At 42.2% G+C, this 21,431-nt stretch overlaps 1 protein-coding gene across 4 annotated transcripts in view; it reads right to left on the minus strand.

Annotated features, from left to right (window-relative positions):
• The window catches only part of ARMC9 (armadillo repeat containing 9), a 193,711-nt gene that overhangs the window by 162,225 nt on the left and 10,055 nt on the right, over positions 1 to 21,431 (minus strand). For all 4 annotated transcript variants that reach the window (XM_040349711.1, XM_040349710.1, XM_040349712.1 and 1 more), the window contains exons 2-4: positions 10,441 to 10,530; positions 8,023 to 8,148; positions 2,114 to 2,284 (exon numbers count right to left, since the gene is read on the minus strand). In XM_040349711.1, coding sequence (XP_040205645.1) covers positions 2,114 to 2,284; positions 8,023 to 8,148; positions 10,441 to 10,491 — 348 coding nt within the window. In that variant the 5' untranslated portion in view covers positions 10,492 to 10,530. The remainder of the gene's footprint in view (positions 1 to 2,113; positions 2,285 to 8,022; positions 8,149 to 10,440; positions 10,531 to 21,431) is intronic.

The raw sequence follows: 21,431 nt of genomic DNA on the forward strand, positions 1-21,431 counted from the left end.
TAAGGGTAATCTGGACCATGTCTGCGTTTTGCCTTTAAGCAAGTCAAACAGAGGGGTTACATTCAAGAGTGTATAGTCAACCAGATCCCTAGTTACTTCCACTCCCAGGTACTTAATCTTAGATACTCCAGCTAATGGCAGGGGGGGGGGTTGTGAAAGGTGTGGGGGGACACATCGATTGGAAGAATTTGGGACTTGTCCCAGTTTATAAGCAGACCCGAGTATCCCCCCCATTTGTTCTATGAGTTGTAACGCAGTTTGAAGTGATGGTCCCTGGTCCGCTAGGTATAATATGGTGTCATTGGCATACATTTCTATTTTGTCAACCGTGGGGCCTCGGCACAAACCCTGAATATCAGGGTGTGCTCTGATGGCAATGGCCAACAGCTGCTTAAAACTAATTTAATTTAAACAAATACTTCCCTTATCAGACATTTGAAGCATCAGCACCATTATGAAACCCACCAGCAAGTTCTTGATGATGACATTTCATAAGTACTGTGCAGATAGCGCAAGTTATCTAAATGCACAATACTTATCAAAACAAAGCATTATTCCCTGTGTGACACTACAACATGTTAAAGCAGAACTGAACTCAAAAAGTAAAGATTTGCAATGTTATAAGGAACATATAGGGAAAGTATATCCAAAGCCATATATACTGAACATAGTAGAGGATCATTAAACCCGCTGTCATTTTTGTCAGGATGTGATCAGGGAGATTTCATCAAAATCTAAAAAAGTTAGTTATTCTTTAACCACTTCCTTACTGGGCACTTAAACCCCCTTCCTGACCAGAGGACTTTTTGCGATTCGGCACTGCGTCGCTTTAACTGACAATTGCACGGTCGTGCGACGTGGCTCCCAAACAAAATTAACGTCCTTTTTTTCTCACAAATAGAGCTTTCTTTTGGTGGTATTTGATCACCTCTGCGGTTTTTATTTTTTGCGCTATAAACAAAAATAGAGCGACAATTTTGAAAAAAAAAAAACATTTTTACTTGTTGCTATAATAAATAGCTCAATTTTTTTTTACGTTTTTTTTTTATCCTCAGTCTAGGCCGATACGTATTCTACATATTTTTAGTTAAAAAAAAAAAAAAAAAAAAAAAATCGCAATAAGCGACTGGTTTGCGCAAAAGTTATAGCACCTACAAAATAAGGGACAGAATTCTTTTTTTTTATTATTTTTTTTTTTACTAGTAATTGCGGCGATCTGCGATTTTTATTGCGACTGCGACATTATATCGGACACTTTTGACACATTTTTGGCGCCATTCATATTTATACTGCAATCAGTGCTATAAATATGCACTAATTACTGTATAAATGTGACTGGCAGGGAAGGGGTTAACACTAGGGGGTGAGGAAGGGGTTGAATGTGTACCCCAATATTAGTGTTCTAACTGTGGGGGAAGGGGGGTGACCGATCTGTGTCTCTATGTACAAGAGACACAGATCCGTCTCCTCTCTCCCCTGACAGCACCGCTGTCTGCGAGAGCCGGGAATGAGAAATGATCTCATACGTAAACATATGAGATCATCTCTCATTGGCCGCACAGATCGCCTAGGAAACGGCCACTCCGATTGGCCGTTCACGGCAATCTGTGATTGGCTGTGTCCAAGGGACACGGCCAGCACAGCAGTTCCCCGCTGCGCGCTCGGGAGTGCGCGCGGGGAACGTACAAAGTACAAAGTCGTACGGCCGTCAGCTAGTGGTTAAACTTGCCCAGGCTGTGCCCTGAAAATGTACTTTTTGTCTTAAAATTGAGAAAATAGCAGAGCCCTTCCTGGTATGTTATGGGGCAGCAGCACTCCTGTGCCTATTGCTTGATAGCTGTAAATCTACAGAGTGTGATATAAGGCACTGCTGCCTCTGACTGATAACTGAGACTTTCAGTGAGATTTTGTAATGTCACTACTGTGATACTTACAGATGGCCTCCTCTACACAGGGGCTCACTGCAGAATGCAATTTGGCAAGTCAGTAGGGACAGAAGTGGGGAGATCAGCTGCAGGGAGACTACAGACAATATTGATGAACAGTCCTTCATGAGATCAGTTCCTCTTTGAATGTTATTATCATCACTATTATTATAAAAAAGGACACCTACAATTCGTCCGCTGTTGTTCTTTAGTGGGAAAATGGCAAAGTAGATGTGCAAATAGAATTCTAGCTTCTGAGCCAAGGGGTCATTGCTGCGAGTTTCTGTAGGTACATGCTCTTCCCACTTCTCAAAAAATGTTTTCCTGTCTCCATCTTCAAAAGCACTGAGGAGATCTTTCTGCAAGATGTGAAAAAATAAATAAAAATCAGGTCAGGTGAATAAAGGTAATTTTAGATACCAGACATCACATCATGGATCAACACCTTGTTCATTCATTCACAAACATAGCATCCACAGTTTTAAGGAGACTGAAAATTACAGTATACTCTGTGACCAAAAAAAAAAAATAGAAATAACTATTCAGCACTGCATTGGACCAACTTTGGCCCTAGTTATAGCTGCCACCCATCCCAGAAGTATCGTTCTGTTTAAGCCAACCATAAAGACATCAGCACTTAATACAACTGCCCATGGCTGACAAGGGTAGGCTCCCTAGAATAGATGTACATTATACCACACTCAGAACTTACCTTTTTGGCAATGCAGCAGGAACTGGAATGTCAGACTTGACAACACGTTTTTAATCCAATGTTGATGTTCCTTGACCAACTACAAATACTTTTGATGGTTTACCATAACAGCAGAGGACCCTTGTTTGGCCATACACCATTTTATACCATAAAGCCAGGCAACACATTGTGCATTTTAGTGTTGGTCACTATATCCCAAATCTTGTTTCTAATAACTTTTAGCCTTTTTTGCTTATGTCTAAATGATTTGTTGTACTAAATCAAGGCCTTGTAATGTTCAGTCAATCAGTGTTCGTCATGTTCGTCCACCAAGGGCTGCCTCTTACCCTAGTAGATGTGTCTGTAAAGTGTCAGGTTATCTGATCCATCCTTTGGAAAATGCTCATTCGGACCCCCTTGTTATAATATTTAAGGCTGGGTTCACACTAGGACAAGCAGCGTCTCACAGCAGGAGTCTGGTGTGCGTCTCCGTTTACCGTTTCAGGTCCAATTTCTGCCCGAATGTTGGGCTGAATTTGGACCTGAGATGGACCAAAAGACGCACAGGGCTTCTGTGCTATTCGCACCATAGCCACTGCAGAGATGTGTGAACCGGCTCCATAGAGAGCGGCTCCATAAAAATGCGGGGAAACCCACATCCAATTTGCATAAGTGTGAACCCAGCCTGAGGCTGGATACACACTATTGTGAATTAGATGTGGGTTTTCCTGCATCCAATTGGCATGTCAGGAGAATGTGACCGACTCTATGGAGCCGATTCACACATCTCTGCAGCGGCTCCGGTGCGAATGGCATAGGAGTCCTGGGCGTCTTCTGGTCCAATGCAGGTCAGAATTCAGCCAAAAATTCAGGCTGAAAATGGTGAACAAGGACACACCGGACACCTGTTGTGAGCCGCTCCATGCTGTGGTATGAACCCAGCCTAAATTAGACTTAGAAACTCACAGGGGTTTATTTACTTAAGCTGGAGACTGAAAATTTAGGGTCACCTCTGTATGGAAACCAATCTGCATCCAGGTTTTATTGGCAAAGCATAATTGAATAAACTGAAGTTAGAAGCGGATTAGTTTCTATGCAGAAGTGAGCCAGATTTTGCTCTCTCCAGTTTTAGTAAATAAATCCCATAAAACCTGTGCAGAAAATAAATTGTCACTTTTTGCCATAATTTTTTTGACCTGCATACTTTATTACAAGTTTTTAAACAAAGTATTAAAGCTACTGAGCCAGTCAACTAGAACTTCCACAAGGGGCAATGGTAGCCCCCTATATTTGTATTAGATTTGAATCCCACAGTTCCACAGTCTTGCAGATTACGGGACTAAGCAGGAACAGGGGCACTAATGAAATGAGAATGACATGTCAAAACTCATATTAAAATGGAAAGTTGGAAAAACATAAAACATTTAATGTGTCATTAATACTCAACATGTCCATTGTGTAAGAGTACAGGAAAATTAGATGAGGTCAAGTACACTTCCAAGACGTCTAAAAGGGTTAAGTGATTCCTCATTAGTCACAGTAAAATTAGATGCAATGTGCTATTATCATATCCTGTAGCTGCACCCACACACGCACCAGTACCAATCCACTCACCTCCACCACAGGATGGATGACCTTATCCTAAATTTACCCTCTCTGGCCTAAATGGAGAATAATTAAGCAATATATTCTGACAGACAAGACATTTCCTAGCATTCACCGCCCTGTCTGTGGAAGCTCCCACCAAAAGGCGACGATCAGCTCAGACAGGGTGTTGTACGTTAGCCGAACAGCATCCCCCAGTGTTAACATTCCACGCATTGCAAGTATATCTGCTCCAGGATAATTATTCACAACAGCTTTCATTTCAAACTACAATAAATATCCAGTGATAGTCTCAGGGGAAACTGTTAACGTCTTAAAGGCACAGTAAACATATACATATTTGACATTCCCCAATGTATAGTCTTACTGGTGATCCACAAACTATAGAATATGTGGCATAAACATACATTTTGAGCCAGTTATACAAAGACAAATAATCTTGCCCTAAACAACGGCATCTCATTAAAGTGAGACAAATGCTCTGTAAAATTCAAAGTGAATTTTTACTTAGGCCCCTTTCACACGGGGTGGGACCACCCTGTCTTTTCTCCGATCTCCCCTATGGGGGGGATCGGATGAACACGGACCGTCTGTCCGTGTTCACCCGATCCGATCCGCCAGACGGATGGAAAAGTAGGTTTTTCCTCCGTCACACTTTGGCAGATCGGAGCGGGTCGGATGTCAGCGGGCATGTCACCGCTGACATCCGTGGCTCCATAGAGGATCACGGAGCGCCCGTTCAGGTCCACCTAAAAAACTGGCAGGCGGACCTGAACGGGCCACCCGTGTGAAAGAGCCCTTAGGCCCCCCATTCACACTTGAGCGTTTTTTTAGCTTGTAGCTCAAAGCTCAAAAACGCTCAATTAGTAAATACCTACTGCAGCTTCCTCCTGGTGTAACAACACTGCTGCTTTTGCTCTTGAATTCAGAGTAGTTCCCCATATGTAAGCTGCACCCGCTTGCTCTACAGTGGGATAGGAAGATGTAGCAGGGCCTGTGGATATCTGAATGGCCAATATTTATTCACCCGATTCAAGCCTTGCCAATCTGTAGCGGCATATCTAGGCTTGACCACTGCTTTCTGGATTAACAGCACTGCCTATGCTGCTGAAATCCTCCCACTGTGAGCTGTAGTGCCTGGGCGTGGGAGCATGCCAGGCACAAATGGAGGTGGCTTTGGCTCACTCTGGGAGGTTTAGAAGTATTTTTTTTTTACTTTATAGGGCTTGTTTATCACAAAGTTACTGAATTTGTGTTTTGTTTAAATTGTTACACAGGCATTTTTAGAAGGACTTTAAAGTAGTTGGAAAGGCATTAGAAACAACAACCTAGAGCTCCTGCTATCAGTGCTCTTGCGTTCCCTGTACAAGTAATTGCTAAAATGCTTGCTATAAATACAATATTTGCTGTGGTTTTTTTCTGTGGCTACGTGACTGCCACCCATTACTACTGTCAATTAATAAAGAGAGTGGCGGGAGGAGTCTTGCTCCAGCAGTTTTGTCAAAACCAGAATTACATGCTGTTCAGTTTGATGTTGTCAACATATGCAGTCTATGAAGGAATCACCAAGAATTTTTTTTATTTTGCACAGAGAATGACACAGTGCACTTCCAGGTTCAGACAATGATGGAGGAAGATGCCATTTGTATTGTGGCTGTACAATGATATCAGGACAAAGGCAGAAACAGTGACAGAAGGGAAAAAACCTAAGGCAATCTTGTTTTGTTAAAACAAAGGCGTTAGGATCACCTTGCAAAAACAGAAGTTTTATTTTTGCTTGGAGCATCACAGCGGGGGTTCACACAAAAAAAAAAATATATATTTTAACATTACATTCAGCCGAGTTGTCAGAATGACATTAGGCTGTTTTTTTTTTTATTTCATTGCCGTACATACCGTATTTTCACCGCCGCTTCTGGGTATGTAATCTGCGGGACTGGGCGTTCCTAATTGATTGACATCCTTCCGACCGGCGCATACAGCACGTCACGAGTTGCCGAAAGAAGCCGAACGTCGGTGTGCAGGCGCCGTATAGAGACGACTCGCAGTCCGGCTTCTTTCGGCAACTCGTGACGCGCTGTATGCACCGGTCGGAAGAATGTCAATCAATTAGGAACGCCCAGTCCCGCAGATTACATACCCGGAAGCGGCGGTGAAAATATGGTATGTACGGCAATGAAATAAAAAAAAAAACAGCCTAATGTCATTCTGACAACTCGGCTGAATGTAATGTTAAAAAAACATTTTTTGGGTGAACCCCCGCTTTAACTTTTGTTTTCAGTAACTGCATAATTGTGTATGTGCAGGAAATAAACACAGCATAAATAAATCATAAGCTTTGGCATAAAAGAAAAAAATCTAAAAAAAAAAAAAAAAAGTCAGTACTTTGACAACTTCAATAGGTATATTTTCTCCTTCACCGATATGCGCTGATGAGGCTGCACTGACAAGGTGGCACCAATATTCGGCACTGATATGTAGCACCAACAGGCATCACTGATGAGGAGAAACTGATGAGCATCACTGGTGGGCATCGCTGATGGGGCTGTGCTGATAATCATTGCAAATCCTCCCTGTGAGGAAAACCGCTCATCAGCTCTCCACTACTCATGCACGGTCAGCGTGAGTAGAGGAATGTGGATAACTGGCACTTCCTATTTACACCGTGATCAACTGTGATTGGACACAGCTTATCACATGGTAAAGAGCCTACGTCATAGGCTCTTTACCATAATCAGAGATGCGGTGTGTCCGAACGAAACACCACCCCCTTGTTCGCCACGCTACACGCCCCCGGGGGCACACAAGCAACTTGTTCTGAAGGACATCATATGATGTCTATTGAGAACAATTAAGCCACCATCCGGCCATCATTTTGCTATAAGCTGGGCAAGAAGTGGTTAAAGTTAAAGTAGAACTATAAATAAATCTTTTTTTTTTTTTACATTTTGTATAGAGCAAGGAAGGGTTATAATCCCCGTCATGTTTTTTTTGTTTTTTTCGCCATCTGTATCCCATTGTGGAGATTTCTCTTTACTTTCTGTCTCAAAGCCAAACAGGAAGTGTGAGAACATCCCTTCAAATTAAGGGAAGCCCTTAGGGACCCCCAGGTCATCATGTCCCTGTTGAACGATTTGCCCTCCATTACTTTTCTGGGGACAACCCAAAATTTGGGATTTTCTTTTACTTTCGATGATAATGGTAAGCATTACAAATAGAGAGGGGGAGTCTCACTAATAGTGGCATGGACAGCAATAAAAACTCTCAAGGGTTCCAATCCCTCTTCACACTCCACAAAAAAAAAAAAAAAGGTTTTGCCTTTAGTTATACTAAAGAAATGATTATAGAACCATTTTCAAGCAAACGTGCGAGTGGTACAAGTGTGTTAAGCTGTCTTTTTTTTCTGTGCTTCAGCTTCTTATAGGTTCCTGCCAAATCAGCATAGTTGTGTCTGAAATCCTGTAGTGCTCTACAGGAAAATGCTTGTATGGATGCCATGTGCCTTCACAAATTCTTAACACCTTCATACTGGCCAGGGATATGATAAATAGATTGAAAGGCCCATTAGAAAAGAGATGGAGTTGGGAAGGTAAGGGGCTCTATGGTGACCAGGCAAACTCCGGGTTGCAATTATCTTTAAAATGGAACTCCAGAATTTCAGACTTCTGGGATAATTTCTTATGAAGCTGAAAATATGTGCAGGAGCCAACTCAAAAGGTCTAAATCACACACACACACACACACACACACCACAAAATATTTTTGTGACTGACAAACCATTACGACGGGGAATGCACCAACCTGTATTAGTAAAGTCTTAGAGTCTCTTGTAGCAGAGCCATCACTTTTTGGGAGCGGTTTTCCTTTAACGTTACACTCTTTTGAAAAGCTTTTCAAGGTATCATTGAACTCCCCGAAGCTTAGGAACTAATAAACAATACACAAAACATAATTCAGTAGAGTTATACAAAAGAATGCATCAAAATAATAAAAATATAATTATTTTTGCTGTACGGGTGGTATAACGTTTTTTCCCCCCAAACTTTGTAATTTTTAAACTGTGGTTAGCTTGTATTTAAGTTAATTGCTTAAGGAAACTGGGATCAATTAGTGTTGCTTTAGGATCTATGCATATGAGGAAAGCCACGTAGGCTGGATTCAGGCACATTTAGTAAAACGGAAGCTTGAGCGCAATGTGATTGTTTGATGAGGGGCCCAATGCAGGTCATGGGAAGACTAACATTGGTTCTGCACATTGCACAAATAATATTTATGTTGTACAGACTCATATGCACCCTCTTCAATCACCACATATGTATATATGGCCATTTGGAGAGGACCCAAAGGGAATGGGAACTACATGTGCACAATACAGTTTAACGCCATCACATTTAGAAAGGAATAATTACAGCCTTTTGGCATTTCCAAGCAGAGTTTACCAATTTGTTTGGATTTAGATCCACAGTTAGCTGGTATAGTAAGTATATACAGTAAATAATTAAAAGAATACAATAGCCAAGTCTAGTACTTGAATTTTACCTATAAACATATACTGGTAGGTAAAAATCAGGACAAAAAGCCAATATTATCAAAATGGTACACACATTTTATCAGCATCTTATTTAATGTTTTTTTTTCTATTACATACAATGTGGATGCAAGAGAAAATATATTATTTCTTCTTTTTTGCACTAAAAAGTGTCACTAGTGTGATAATTTGTCACTGCTGAAAGAACCGATACTGCTGTAGTAAGTTCAAATTGAATGTATTTGACAGAAATAAGCATATTCTATATACAGTAAAACCTTGGATTGCGAGAATAATTTGTTCCAGAAAATGCTTGTAATCCAAAAGCACTTGTATATCAAAGCAAATTTTCCCATAAGAAATAATGGAAACTCATATGATTCGTTCCACAACCATTTATTCATAGGTCATTCAGTCTATAGTCCATATAAAAAGATGTGATGGGCTGTGTAACCATAAAATGTCCATCCACAAATGGAAGCCTCCACAAATCAAAATCCAGCAGGAGCTACGGAATATAAAAGAGGAAAGAGGCATCTGGAGTAAAGCTGTCCACATGACCGGGAAGACTACCCTGCAGTAGAGCAATCTGAAAGCAAGGCTTGAAGTGCTCGTAGAGCGAAGCGTGGAAGGGATGACGTTGATGGTGGTGTGGAGAATGGTCCATGTGGACAGCTTTACCCCGGATGCCTGCATACGTAGATGTGCCTCTTTTAATCATCAACCATGCGAGTTGCCTAATGTTGTACTTTCATTAATGAAACCATATTGCTACACTTAGAGGCACCTCTCGTCTCTTTTATACTCAGCTGTGACATGATGCTACTCTTATATCAAGACATCACTTGTATATCAAGTCAAAATTTATTAAAAAATGTTGCTTGTCTTGCAAAGCTCTCAAACCAAGGTTTTACTGTACTTAAATTGTAGCCTGTTTTTTGGAACCTTCAATTCACAAAACCAAATGTTAAAAGTAAACAAGATGTTCAAAAGATTTTTCCATTTCAGGTAAGAATATTAAAACAACTATCCCCACACCCCCATCGACCCTTAGCCAGTTCTGCCATTTCGCCTCCGTTCACTTTGCTTTGTTTCTGATACTCGGCTTTCCCAGTCATACAAAAAAGAAAAATAAGCATGCAGCACAATAGTTTCCCATCATACCATGATCATGTGTCTTTTTCTTTTCTGACAAAAAGCAGCAAAATATATTCAGTGACCATAATAGGAGGGCTTACCATCACCTACGAGTTAGGGCCCTTTCACACGAGGGACTGACCGGATCAGCCTGTCAGCTTTTCAGGTGGACCCTTCAGTCGCCTCTCTGGAGCGGCAGGTGTCAATGGACACATGTCCATTAACACCTGCCAACATCCAATCTGATCCTGTCCACTAAAAATAGAGGGATGGTCCTCATTCATCTGGCAGATCGGATGGAAGTTGGGTGTAATGTAAACGGGCAGGCAATCTGTTTTTGACTGCCCATAAAGGAGAGCAGGTTGTGTCTATGTCCTCCCTGTATAAGTGGAGTGGACACAGACCAGTCATCTGCCTGCTCAGTGGGGAACAGTTGACAGATTCCTCGCTGAGCAGGTGGACTCCAATGGAGCCTGCCCTGTGTGGACAGGGCCTTAGCCATATGATGGAAGGGAAGCTATAAAAAAACAAAAAGTAAAATAAATGATACATACCTCTTTCACTAATCCAAGCAAATCTGCTTCATATGCCAAAATATCACCCATTTTATGATATTCCTCTTACCTTCCACATAGCAAGAAAGTCTGCAAAATGAAAAAAAATAAAAAATACCCTCATAAGATCTTGATTGTAATTGATACTACAAAACAAATCTATTCAAGTATTGAGTGGACAGATATAGTTAGTTTAAAAAAAAAAAAAAAAAACAATAAATAATAAAAAAAGGGAAGAAGGAAGGTGTATATTAAAACAAACAGTTCACTTAACATTGGCAATTACATTTCAGAGAATTTCCCTAATCCTGCTCTCAAACTCCTTCGTCTTCTCCCATGCTCACCTCCAGGACTTCTCCAGAGCCTCTCCCATCCTCTGAAATCTCTACCTCAGTCCATTTCCTTATTTCCTACTCTCACATTTAGGCGGTCCCCAAAAACGAATTTCTTCCAGGAAATCTGTCCTGCCCCTGCCTAAAACTGTACTTATACTATACCCAGGCTTCCTCTTGTCCCTCACATTTATTACCTTATACATCGTAAGCTCTCATAAGCAGTGCCCCCTAACCCTCTTGCATTGAATTTTATTGTAGCAATGTACCCTTTATATTGTAAAGCCCTGGGCAAACTGCTGTCACTATATAAAATCAACGTCATTGTTTTTATTTTGTTTTTTGTGGTTGAACTGGATGGACTTGTGTCTTTTTTCAACCTGACTAACTATGTAACTATGTTATCTTCATATCAGAGGGAAATCCCAGAAAACAAACTGGCAATGGAAGTCAATATTGCTGACCTCAGAGGGCTTGTTCATATGGGTGGCTGTAGGGGGGTTCTGGTATGGCGGCAAAAGCAGGCAGCCAAGCCATGATTTTACTGCCTCCCATCCCCCACCTAAGACAAAGACACACAGCCACTCAGGGCTGTACACAGTAATAATGCTTTGCGGCCACAGCAAAAGTGAAACCTCATCTCGTTTGGTGGCCAATATGTCTGTCGCATGCAACCCATTCAAGTCAATAAGACCACGCCGCAAATAGCATGCAGTGCACATGGTTGTGGCACAGTGGTTTAGCCTTTTAGGCTTCATTTCCATGGACGTTTTTACAGCCACTTTTTTTAGCCTTTTTTACAGCTTAAAAACGCCTGTCCATGTTTTTTTTTTTTTACATTTTTTTTTTTGAGCTGGAGCTCAAAAACGCTGCAGTAGCGTTTTTGCGCGTTTGAGCATTTAACGTCTGGCGTTTTTACAGCTCTAACGCTGGAGCTTCAGAACGCACTGGTCCTGTTTTTTTTTGCAGCTTAAAAACGGCTCAGCCATCTACAGCTCAAAAACGTCATGGTGGGCATGAGGCCATAGACTAACATGGAGAGCTGTTTTTAAGCTGCAAAAAATGCTCAGAAAAGTGGCTGTAAAAACGTTCAAAAACATCCATGGAAATTAAGCCTTAAGGTTAAAAGCAGGCATTACTGCAGAGGGGCAGAAAGTGAACAAGGTCTAAATCTAAATTGAACAAGGTCTAAATCATATCACAGTAGCAGAAGTTAAAAAAATTGCCAAAAAAAAAAAAAAACAACACACACTAAAAATTGTCAAATTAAGCTATTTTCATAACCCTAACATTTTTATCTGCTAGGTGAAATAGAAAGATGCTGCACTCAATCCTCCAGATGCAAGTTTTACAAAAGATATTTAATATGTAAAAAAAAAAAAAAAAAAGGGGGGAGGGGGAGAAGAAGGTGAGCAAACTCCTATATTACTATACCCACAATTACAAAAGATGATATCTCATCACCTATTTATATATGAAAACATATCTAAAGTGATATTTCACCTTGAAAATGTATAAACTACACAGTATGAGCAAAAATTCATAAACAATATCACATAAGAATAAAAATGAAAGGTAATAAAAATAAAACATAAAAGTCTGCACCCATTGTCCAATTACAGTCCAAAATTCCACTTAAAATATGAATGTGCTATGACTTCCGCTTACAGTGCTCCCAAGGTCACCAAATAACCAGAAGTGCCACCCCCTCACCAGATTACCAGGATCTCTAAGCAACTGCATGCAGAGATCATAACACACAGAATTCATATTTGAAGTGGATCGCTCTTTTTGGACTTTTTAGGTTTATTAATTTTCTTTCATTTTTATGCAATATTCTTTATGTATTTTTGTGTAGTTTATTCATTGTTTTTTGTCAAACAATATGTTTTCACATACTGTGACAGGAAGTCAGGTAAATCTGTGGGTGTTGTCACAGACGGGACATACATTTCTGCCTTGTTTAGACAATACACCAATTGTTAATAGGCGTTGGCTGCAGAAGTAGCCAGAAAAGGTTTAAGGGCGTTGGAAAACTTCAGCTGTTCAGAATGAGGCAATTAAGGCCTCTATAAGTAATCCAGAGGATTACCACTAATTTGCTGCATCCTGAGGCTTTGTGAGTAAGGAGAGCAGTAGCTGAAAGTCTTCTGAGGAGGTGATTGATTTTTCTGTGTGATAAAAATCAAAAGACAGGAGGTTTTTGGTCGTGCAAACCCTTATCTAGTGGCCTCCATGGCTCCATACTCTGATCCTATTTCACTGCCTTGCCATTTATGCCTTCCTACAGTGTATTGTTGGAGTATTGCTGTGTTTATCTTGACTGACGACCCCTCTCATTCATACACTTTTCTTTTTTGTATGATCGTTTCTGTTTACCGATGCTATATGTATGCTGTACTGTTTGTCAGTTATATATTTTTTTGAAAATAAAAGAATTACAAAAAAAAAAAAAAAATGAAAAGACTATTGTTTTTCTGCTGTATGACCAGCAGTGTCTGCCAAGCACTAATCTGTGCCAGACTCCATAGATAGGTTCCTGTGTGGTGAAGGTAGACGCCCCAAGTGGCCAGGGTTTATTTTATGTTTGATTTTGTTTATGCTGTTTGGATGCTTGCACTTGTTTCCAGCAAGATGGAAGAATAAACCAAAATCTTTGTTTTCAACCGTCTTCGACTGCCTGTCTGTATAAATTCAGTGTGTAGTGAACCCATCCAGGGGGGGTCACACACCCCACTACCGAGCTAACCCCTTACAATACATAGATTGTGGTTATAGGAATATAGATGTTTGCGCACCTTTTAGATCTTCGATATAGCAATCATGCCACATGGCTTATGTGGAAAAGCTTATACCCTCCCTTAATGCAATGTCTGGGTCTTGTCAGAAAATGTTCTGCTCTACGGGTCAGCTGACAGTCTCCAAACACACAAAGTCCTACTTTTACCACTTTATTCTCCAACTGTCATCACCTAAAACAGAGTGGTGCTTACCTTTAAGCTCTACAATTTGAATACTGCTAGTATGAGAACATTTATAAAAAGACATTTCCAGATACCCCAGTACATGGATAAACCAAGTAACGGAAAGTAAACTTCTGGACTAGCGGTTACCGATGGGCAGTGTTTAAACAAGCATAATGTTACTCCTGGAATTCTTGCCCCCAGTCCCAAAAGGTGTCATTTTACTTTAGGTGGCTTTATTGGATTAGAACTTCTTGTACTGTACAGTGTTCTGTTCCGTTGGTTTGTGATACAGACTTCAAACTATACAATTTGATTACATCTCATAGTAAAACTTTGTTATGCTTTGTCTGCCACTTCTCATATAATTATATAGCTATTGGGACTACAGTGACCCTTAAAAACAACCAAATCATAAACATGTACCATGCCAGCAGCCAATATATTTATGTCAGGAACTAGATGTACAGAAAAAAAAAAGAAAATAAACCTCTGAAAATCATTATGAAATAAATTGTTTAATTAAAATGTTGTACCCAATGTCAGACACATGAATAAACAGAAGTAGATACATTGCATCCAGAAAGTATTCACAGCGCTTCACTTTTTCTCTATGTTATGTTACAGTCTTATTCCAAAATTGATTAAATGTAGGGGTGCAACGGATCAAAAAACTCACGGTTCGGATCGTTCCTCGGATCAGGAGTCAAGGATCGGATCATTTTTCGGATCAGCAAAAAAAAAAAAAAAAAATCTCCCCCACTGTAATATCCACATGTCCCCCCCCCCCACCAACTATAGTACCCCCTCGGTGCAGACACCCCCCCTCCTCTCAGTACAGTGACCCCCCCCTCCTCTCAGGACAGTGACCCCCCCTCCTCTCAGGACAGTGACCCCCCCCCCCCCCAGCTAGTACCGACAGACACTCCCCGAGCGGTGTGTCCCACGAGTGCGGGCTCCTCCTCTGTGGGTGTAAACAGAGGAGGGCAGCCGCCGGGTGTACCAAGATGGCCGCGGCTCCGGAGCTAGGCCAAAGCCGCGGCCTTTCCTAATGTTACGGTGGCGGCTCCGGAGCTAGGCCGAAGCCGCGGCCATAACATTAGGAAAGGCTGCGGCTTCATCCTAGCTCCGGAGCCGCCGCCGTAACATTAGGAAAGGCCGCGGCTTCGGCCTAGCTCCAGAGCCGTGGCAATCCGCGGATCACAGTGTGTTCCGATCCGAAGGGGGTGACCCGTTCGGATCTCGGATCAACTGTGATCCGTTGCACCCCTAATTAAATGCATACATTTTCCTCAAAATTGTACAAACGCTACCCCATAATGACAACGTGAAAGAAGTGCGTTTGAAATCATTGCAAATGTATTAAAAAAAAAAAATCATTACAGCCTTTGTCATGACACTCTAATTGAGTCCCACACTTAACAGTGCATGTCAGAGCACAAACCAAGCCATTAAAGCGGATGTGCCATGAATTTTTTTTTTTAAAAGCCAGCAGCTACAAATACTGCAGCTGCTGACTTTTAATATTAGGACACTTACCTGTCCTGGAGTCCAGCGCCGTCCGCAGCAGAGGACGAGCGATCGCTCGTCACTCTGCTGCCCCACCACCACCCTCGGTGAGGGAACCAGGAAGTGAAGCACTCCGGCTTCACTACCCAGTTCCCTACGGCGCATGCGCGAGTTGCGCTTCGCCGATGATCGTCTCCCGCTGTGCTCTGGGAGCCGAGTGTTCCCAGAGCACAACGGGGGGAGGACGGGAGGTGACGTTCTGCCCGCAGTTTACCCGAAACTGTGTGGCCGGAAGTGGGTGCAAATACCTGTCTTTAGACAGGTATCTGCACCCCCCTCCCCCCTGAAAGGTGTCAAATGTGACACTGGAGGGGGGAGGGTTCAGATCAGCGCGAGTTCCACTTTAGGGTGGAGCTCCGCTTTAAGTCCAAGGAATTGTCTGTAGACAAGATTGTATTGAGTCACAGATTTGGAGAAGGGTACAGAAAAATGTCTGCAGCATTAAAGGTCCCAATGAGCACAGTGGCCTCCATCATTCGTAAATGGAAGAGGTTTGGAACCACCAGGACTCTTCCTAGAGCAGACTGCCTGGCCAAACTGAGCGACTGGAGAGAAGGGCCTTAGTTTGAGAGGTAACCAAAAACCTGATGGTCACTCTGACAGAGCTCCAGTGTTTCTCTGGAGAGAGGAGAACCTTCCTGAAGAACCACCACTCCACCAATCAGGCCTGTGTGGAAGAGAGACCAGACGGAAGCCACTCCTCAGTAAAAGGCACATGACAGCCCACCTAGAGTTTGCCAAAAAGCACCTGAAGGTCTCTCAGACCATGAGAAAGAAAATACTCTGTTCTGATGGAACAAAGATTGAACTCTTTGGCCTGAGTGGCAAGCGTAAAGTCTGGAGGAAACGAGGCACTGCTCATCACCTGGCCAATACCTTCCCTACAGTGAAGCATTGTGGTGGCAGCATCATGGTGTGGGGATTCTTTTTTCAGCAGCAGGAACTGGGAGACCTGTCAGGATCGAGGGAAAGATGAATACACCAATGTACAGAGACATCCTTGGTGAAAACCTTCTCCATAGCGCTCTGGTACTCAGAGTGGGGTGAAGGTTCATCTTCCAACAGGACAATGACCCTAAGCACACAACCAAGATAATAAAGGAGTTGCTACAGGACAACTCTGTGAATGATATTTAGTGGCCCAGCCAGAGCCCAGAATTGAACCCGATTGAACATCTCTGGAGAGATCTGAAAATGGCTGTGCACCAACGCTCCCCATCGAACCCGATGGCGCTTCAAAGGTCCTGCAAAGAAGAATGGGAGAAACTGTCCAAAAATAGGTGTGCCAAGCTTGTAACATCATACTCCAAATGACTTCAGGCTGTAATTGGTGCCAAATGAGCTTCAACGAAGTATTGAGCCTGTGAATACTTTGTACATGCGATTTATTTATTTTTTATAAATTTGCAAAGACTTCAAACAAACTTTTTTTCAAGTTGTCATTATGGGGTATTGTTTGCAGAATATTGAGGAATATAATTATATTTAATCCATTTTGGAATAAGGCTGTAACATAATAAAATGTGGAAAGAGTGAAGTACTGTAATTACTTTTCGAATGCACTGTAATGCCGTGTACACACGATCGGAATTTACGACAAGAAAAGTCCGATGCAAGCTTTTGGTTGGAAATTTTGACTGCGTGTAGGCCCCATCGGACATTTTCTGTCGGAATGTCCGACAGCAAAATTTTTAGAGCTGGTTCTCAAATTTTCAGATGGGAAAATTTCTTGTCGGAAATTCTGATCGTCTGTATGCAATTCCGATGCACAAAAATCCTACGCATGCACGGAATCATTGAACTTCATTTTTCTCAGCTCGTCGTAGTGTTGTACGTCACCGCGTTCTTGACGTCCTGAATTTCTGACAACATTTGTGTGACCGTGTGTATGCAACACAAGTTTGAGCCAAAATTCCGTCTGAAGAAAAATTCACAGTTTTCTTGGCGGAAATTCCGATAGTGTGTACGCGGCATTAGTACATAAGGGAATTTGCTCACCAACATTAAAAGCAACAACACCACAAATAGCACAGAAATCCATGAAAACCATATAAATATAACTAAATAAAAATGAATTGCAAACAGTAAAAGCATTAAGGTTCCTTCCACACGAGGTGGCAGATCAGTCAGCTGGCGGATGACAAGCTCCTCTCTGCTCACTAAACGGGGAGGGGCTTGTCGGGTGCCGCAGTCTCCTATGGAGAGATCGGACCCGATCCGCCATGGACGGATGGGGACGTATCCCCATACGTCTGTTTTTAGCGGATCGGATGTCAGCGGACATGTCTCCGCTGACATCCGACGCTCCATAGAGATGCATGGAGCGGCCGTTCAGGTCCGCCGTCAAAACTGACAGGCGGACCTGAACGGTCCGTCCATGTGAAAGGGGACTAAAATAAATAAACAGCCAACCGGCACAAATTTATTACATGATAATATTAAAATGTATTTACATTTTAGAGCCCAACTCCAAGCAAAATGTATATCAAAATAAAATGGTCATTGGTCTCCCAGACTAGACTGAATGTCCCCATGTCATTCAACTCAGAAAACTAAGAGCATACTGTAATTGTGGGACGTCACTGACCCAGCACAACACCCTGCAGAGTGGTACCTCCATATAAGGATTGCCAGGAGAATCCCAAAGAGAAAGGGGACCCAGCATATGATGTGATTTGTGTTAAGACTTCCAAGTATTTGAGAGAAAAAAAAAAAAAAAAAAAAAAGGTGAATAATTATGAGCCTGCAAATCGTTGCCACCAAGAAAAAGGAACTATTAGTGACTGGCAGGATCAATAGGTCATTTTTAGAACAGGAACGTTTAAGTAGGAAAACAAAGGGCACAGACAGTTCATAAAAATGATTAGGAAGGTTTTAGAGATTTTTCGGTGTTTTACGTATCTGGCGAAATTTTCTTTACTAATAAAAATCTCAACCAAATAAATGTTTCCTGTAGCTGCTGATAATACCCGCTTAGTGTTTAGCGGGAATTTCAGCTCTTGCATAATGTAGAAATCTCTTACTGGACATTCTGTTACCAATGAATTTGAGATAACAGGTAGACACCCTAATATTCTGCTACGGAATAGCATGATCCAAATTGGAATTTATTTATCTTACACAAACCATCCTGTCCATGATGATATGGCAGAACAGCTCACCACCATTCTTACCAAGCAGGATGAGCTTTTGTTTGATTTAAAAGGCAAATAGGCTGGTTACTTTGCAAGGTAATTTTTCATTTTTTTAAATGTTGTAAAAAAAAAAAAAAAAAAAAAAAAACACTTTGCAAAGAATACCCAATTATGTGTAAAAACAGTGGGCTAGATTCAGCAATCATTTACGGCGGCGTATCTCCAGATACGCCGCAATTTCAAATCTGCGTCGGCGTATCGTTACGCTGATACGTCCAAAAAATAGGCTTCCTCCTCCAACGTAACTTGAATGCGGCGGCGTATAATTGTGTGCATTCTCAAGCTGGCCGCTAGGGGCGCTTCCATTGTTTTCGACGTAGAGTATGCAAATTACCTAGTTACGTTGATTCACAAACGTACGTGCGCCCGGTGGTAGTTTTTTACGTCGCTTGCGTAAGGCGTTTTCGGCGTAACGTTGCTCCTGCTATTAGGTGGCGCAGCCAATGTTAAGTATGGACGTCGTTCCCGGTTCGAAATTTGAATTTTTTACGTCGTTTGCGTGAGTAGTTCGCGAATAGGGCTGGACGTAATTTACGTTCACGTCGAAACCAATACGTAGCTGCGGCGTACTTGGGAGCAATGCACACTGGGATATGTACACGGACGGCGCATGCGCCGTTCGCAAAACACGTCAATCACACCAGGTCATCACACACTAGCATAAAACACGCCCCCCCTTCCACATTTGAATTACACGGGCTTACGCCGGCCCCATTTACGCTACGCCGCCGCAACTTACGGAGCAAGTGCTTTGTGAATACTGCACTTGCTCCTGTAAGTTGCGGCGCCGTAGCGTAAATACGATACGCTGCGCCGCCGTACGAATGGGCGCAGCTACATGAATCTAGCCCAGTATTTTTGCTTGCAAATGATTGGATGGTGGAAGAAATAGGAGCTTCACATCGTTCACTAAGCTTAGGCAGCCCATACACTGAATTTTTTTACTGCTGCCACTAGTTGCAGGAAAGAAATTTGCACAATTCCCCCATCAACACAGACAGTGCTGACATGGGAATCTTTCCTGCTGAGCAATTGTCTGGGGGGGGGCATCCGCCCAGGGAGAAGGCAGGGAATTATCGCTCGTGGCTATAGCAGTCATTAGCGATAATCGTATGAGAATCCGGCAGGCTGGTTGTACCCAAGTTGATCGATGGATCAACTTGTTACATTTAGCCTACACAATGCTGCTTCGAATCTTGGGCAGTTGCTGCTAAACTGGTCAAGATTCGAACCGTGTACAGCCGGCCTATAGAAAATTCCCTTGCACAGTGAACAGACTATTTGCCTTTATGTTTCAATAGTATTTATTAGTTTTCTTCACAGACAAAAAGTAGTACATATCAACGTCACTTCCTTCTCTAGACAATGATTTGACAATCTGTTCACCATCACATCGTGCCATTGCCTACGAGGGTTACGACCACCCAAAACATATGTAATTCCACATCATTCAATTGGCAATTTAGGCGATGGTAAACAACACTCCAGATTTGTGAAAAGGAGGCAGTAAAGCAGAAAAAGGCGGGATTCAATCCCGTCGGAGAACAATAGGAAAGGAGACAGTGGGATGAGAAAGAAGAGGGGGGAATTGGGAGAGTTGAGGCTCCGCGCACCGTAAAATAATCCACAAGATATACCTAAGTACCACTCGACCCAGGATCACCAGTTAAGTAGCAGATCCAAGGATCCCAGACTTTATGGAACTGCTTCATCTTGTCCTGCGTGAGTGCCGTTAGCCTCTCATTCAACATAAGCCAGGACAATTTGTATTTAAGTTGATCAAATGGCAAGGCCGCGGACTTCCAGTTTCTCGCTATGGTTATTTTTGCTGAGGTGAATATGAATGCCACCAGTCTCCTCTGGGGTCCTGAAGCGTCAGGTATCTTACCCCCCAGGAGCGCATGTTTAGCAGCTTTAACTAAATTGATCTGGGTCAGGGAGTAGATGAAATTGTACACCCTGATCCAGAATCTCCGGACCCTAGGACAGGTCCACCACATATGGAATGTGGACCCCGTCTGTCCGCATCCTCTGAAACAGTCCCGAGAGGCACCTGGCACGAAAGCGGCCAGTCTAGCCGGGACCATATACCACCTCAGCAGGACCTTGTAGTTAGCTTCTATAATGGAAGTATTCATGATCGATCGAGACGCCGATTCCGACAGCCTGTGCCATTCGTCAATCTCAAACGTTTCCTGCAAATCCTCCTCCCATTGGAGCATATAGCCCAACTTTTTCAAGGAGTATGACAGGATAGAATAAATAGCAGAAATATGGCCCCTGACTTTATCGTATTGCCTACATAAATACTCCATAGAAGTCATAGTAGTTAGATCGCCTTTGCGGGCGACAGTTTGCAAAAAGTGGTACAGTTGCGTATATCTAAAGCGTTCAGTCACTGGCAGTTGGTATTTTTCAACTAACGTAGACTATTTGCCTTTAGTAAATCAACCCCAATGCCTCTATCAGACTCTATATTAAAAACCTAGAAAAAAAAAAAAAGGAAACATTTCCTTTGTTGTCTCCGCTCTCAGATAAGCTCATGCAAGTACGGAACTATATGTAGGAATAGGCTTATGAATGCACAAAGCAGGATTTATCCTTCATGGTCCTGTCCTTAACTGAACTGATATGATGTGCCATGACCTGAAGTAAGTTATTCAAAGCTGCCCAAAATATCAGCAAGGTAAAACAGTTCTGTGTGGAGGAATGTGCCAAGATACCCCCAAGCCAATGTACTAGATTGCTCAGCAGATACAGGAGATGTTTTCATGAAGGTGCCCGCTTTTACTATACCTAAGGTTTTGTGTACTTCTCATCACATGCAAGCTTTTTCCCAGGGCGTTTGATAGCGACCAACAAATTAGGAATATCCTTTATTTATGAAATTGACACTCCAAATTAATAACAGAGATAAAAGCCATTTCAGACTC

Source organism: Rana temporaria, chromosome 4 (genome assembly GCF_905171775.1).
Source record: "Rana temporaria chromosome 4, aRanTem1.1, whole genome shotgun sequence".
Lineage (NCBI taxonomy): Eukaryota > Metazoa > Chordata > Amphibia > Anura > Ranidae > Rana > Rana temporaria.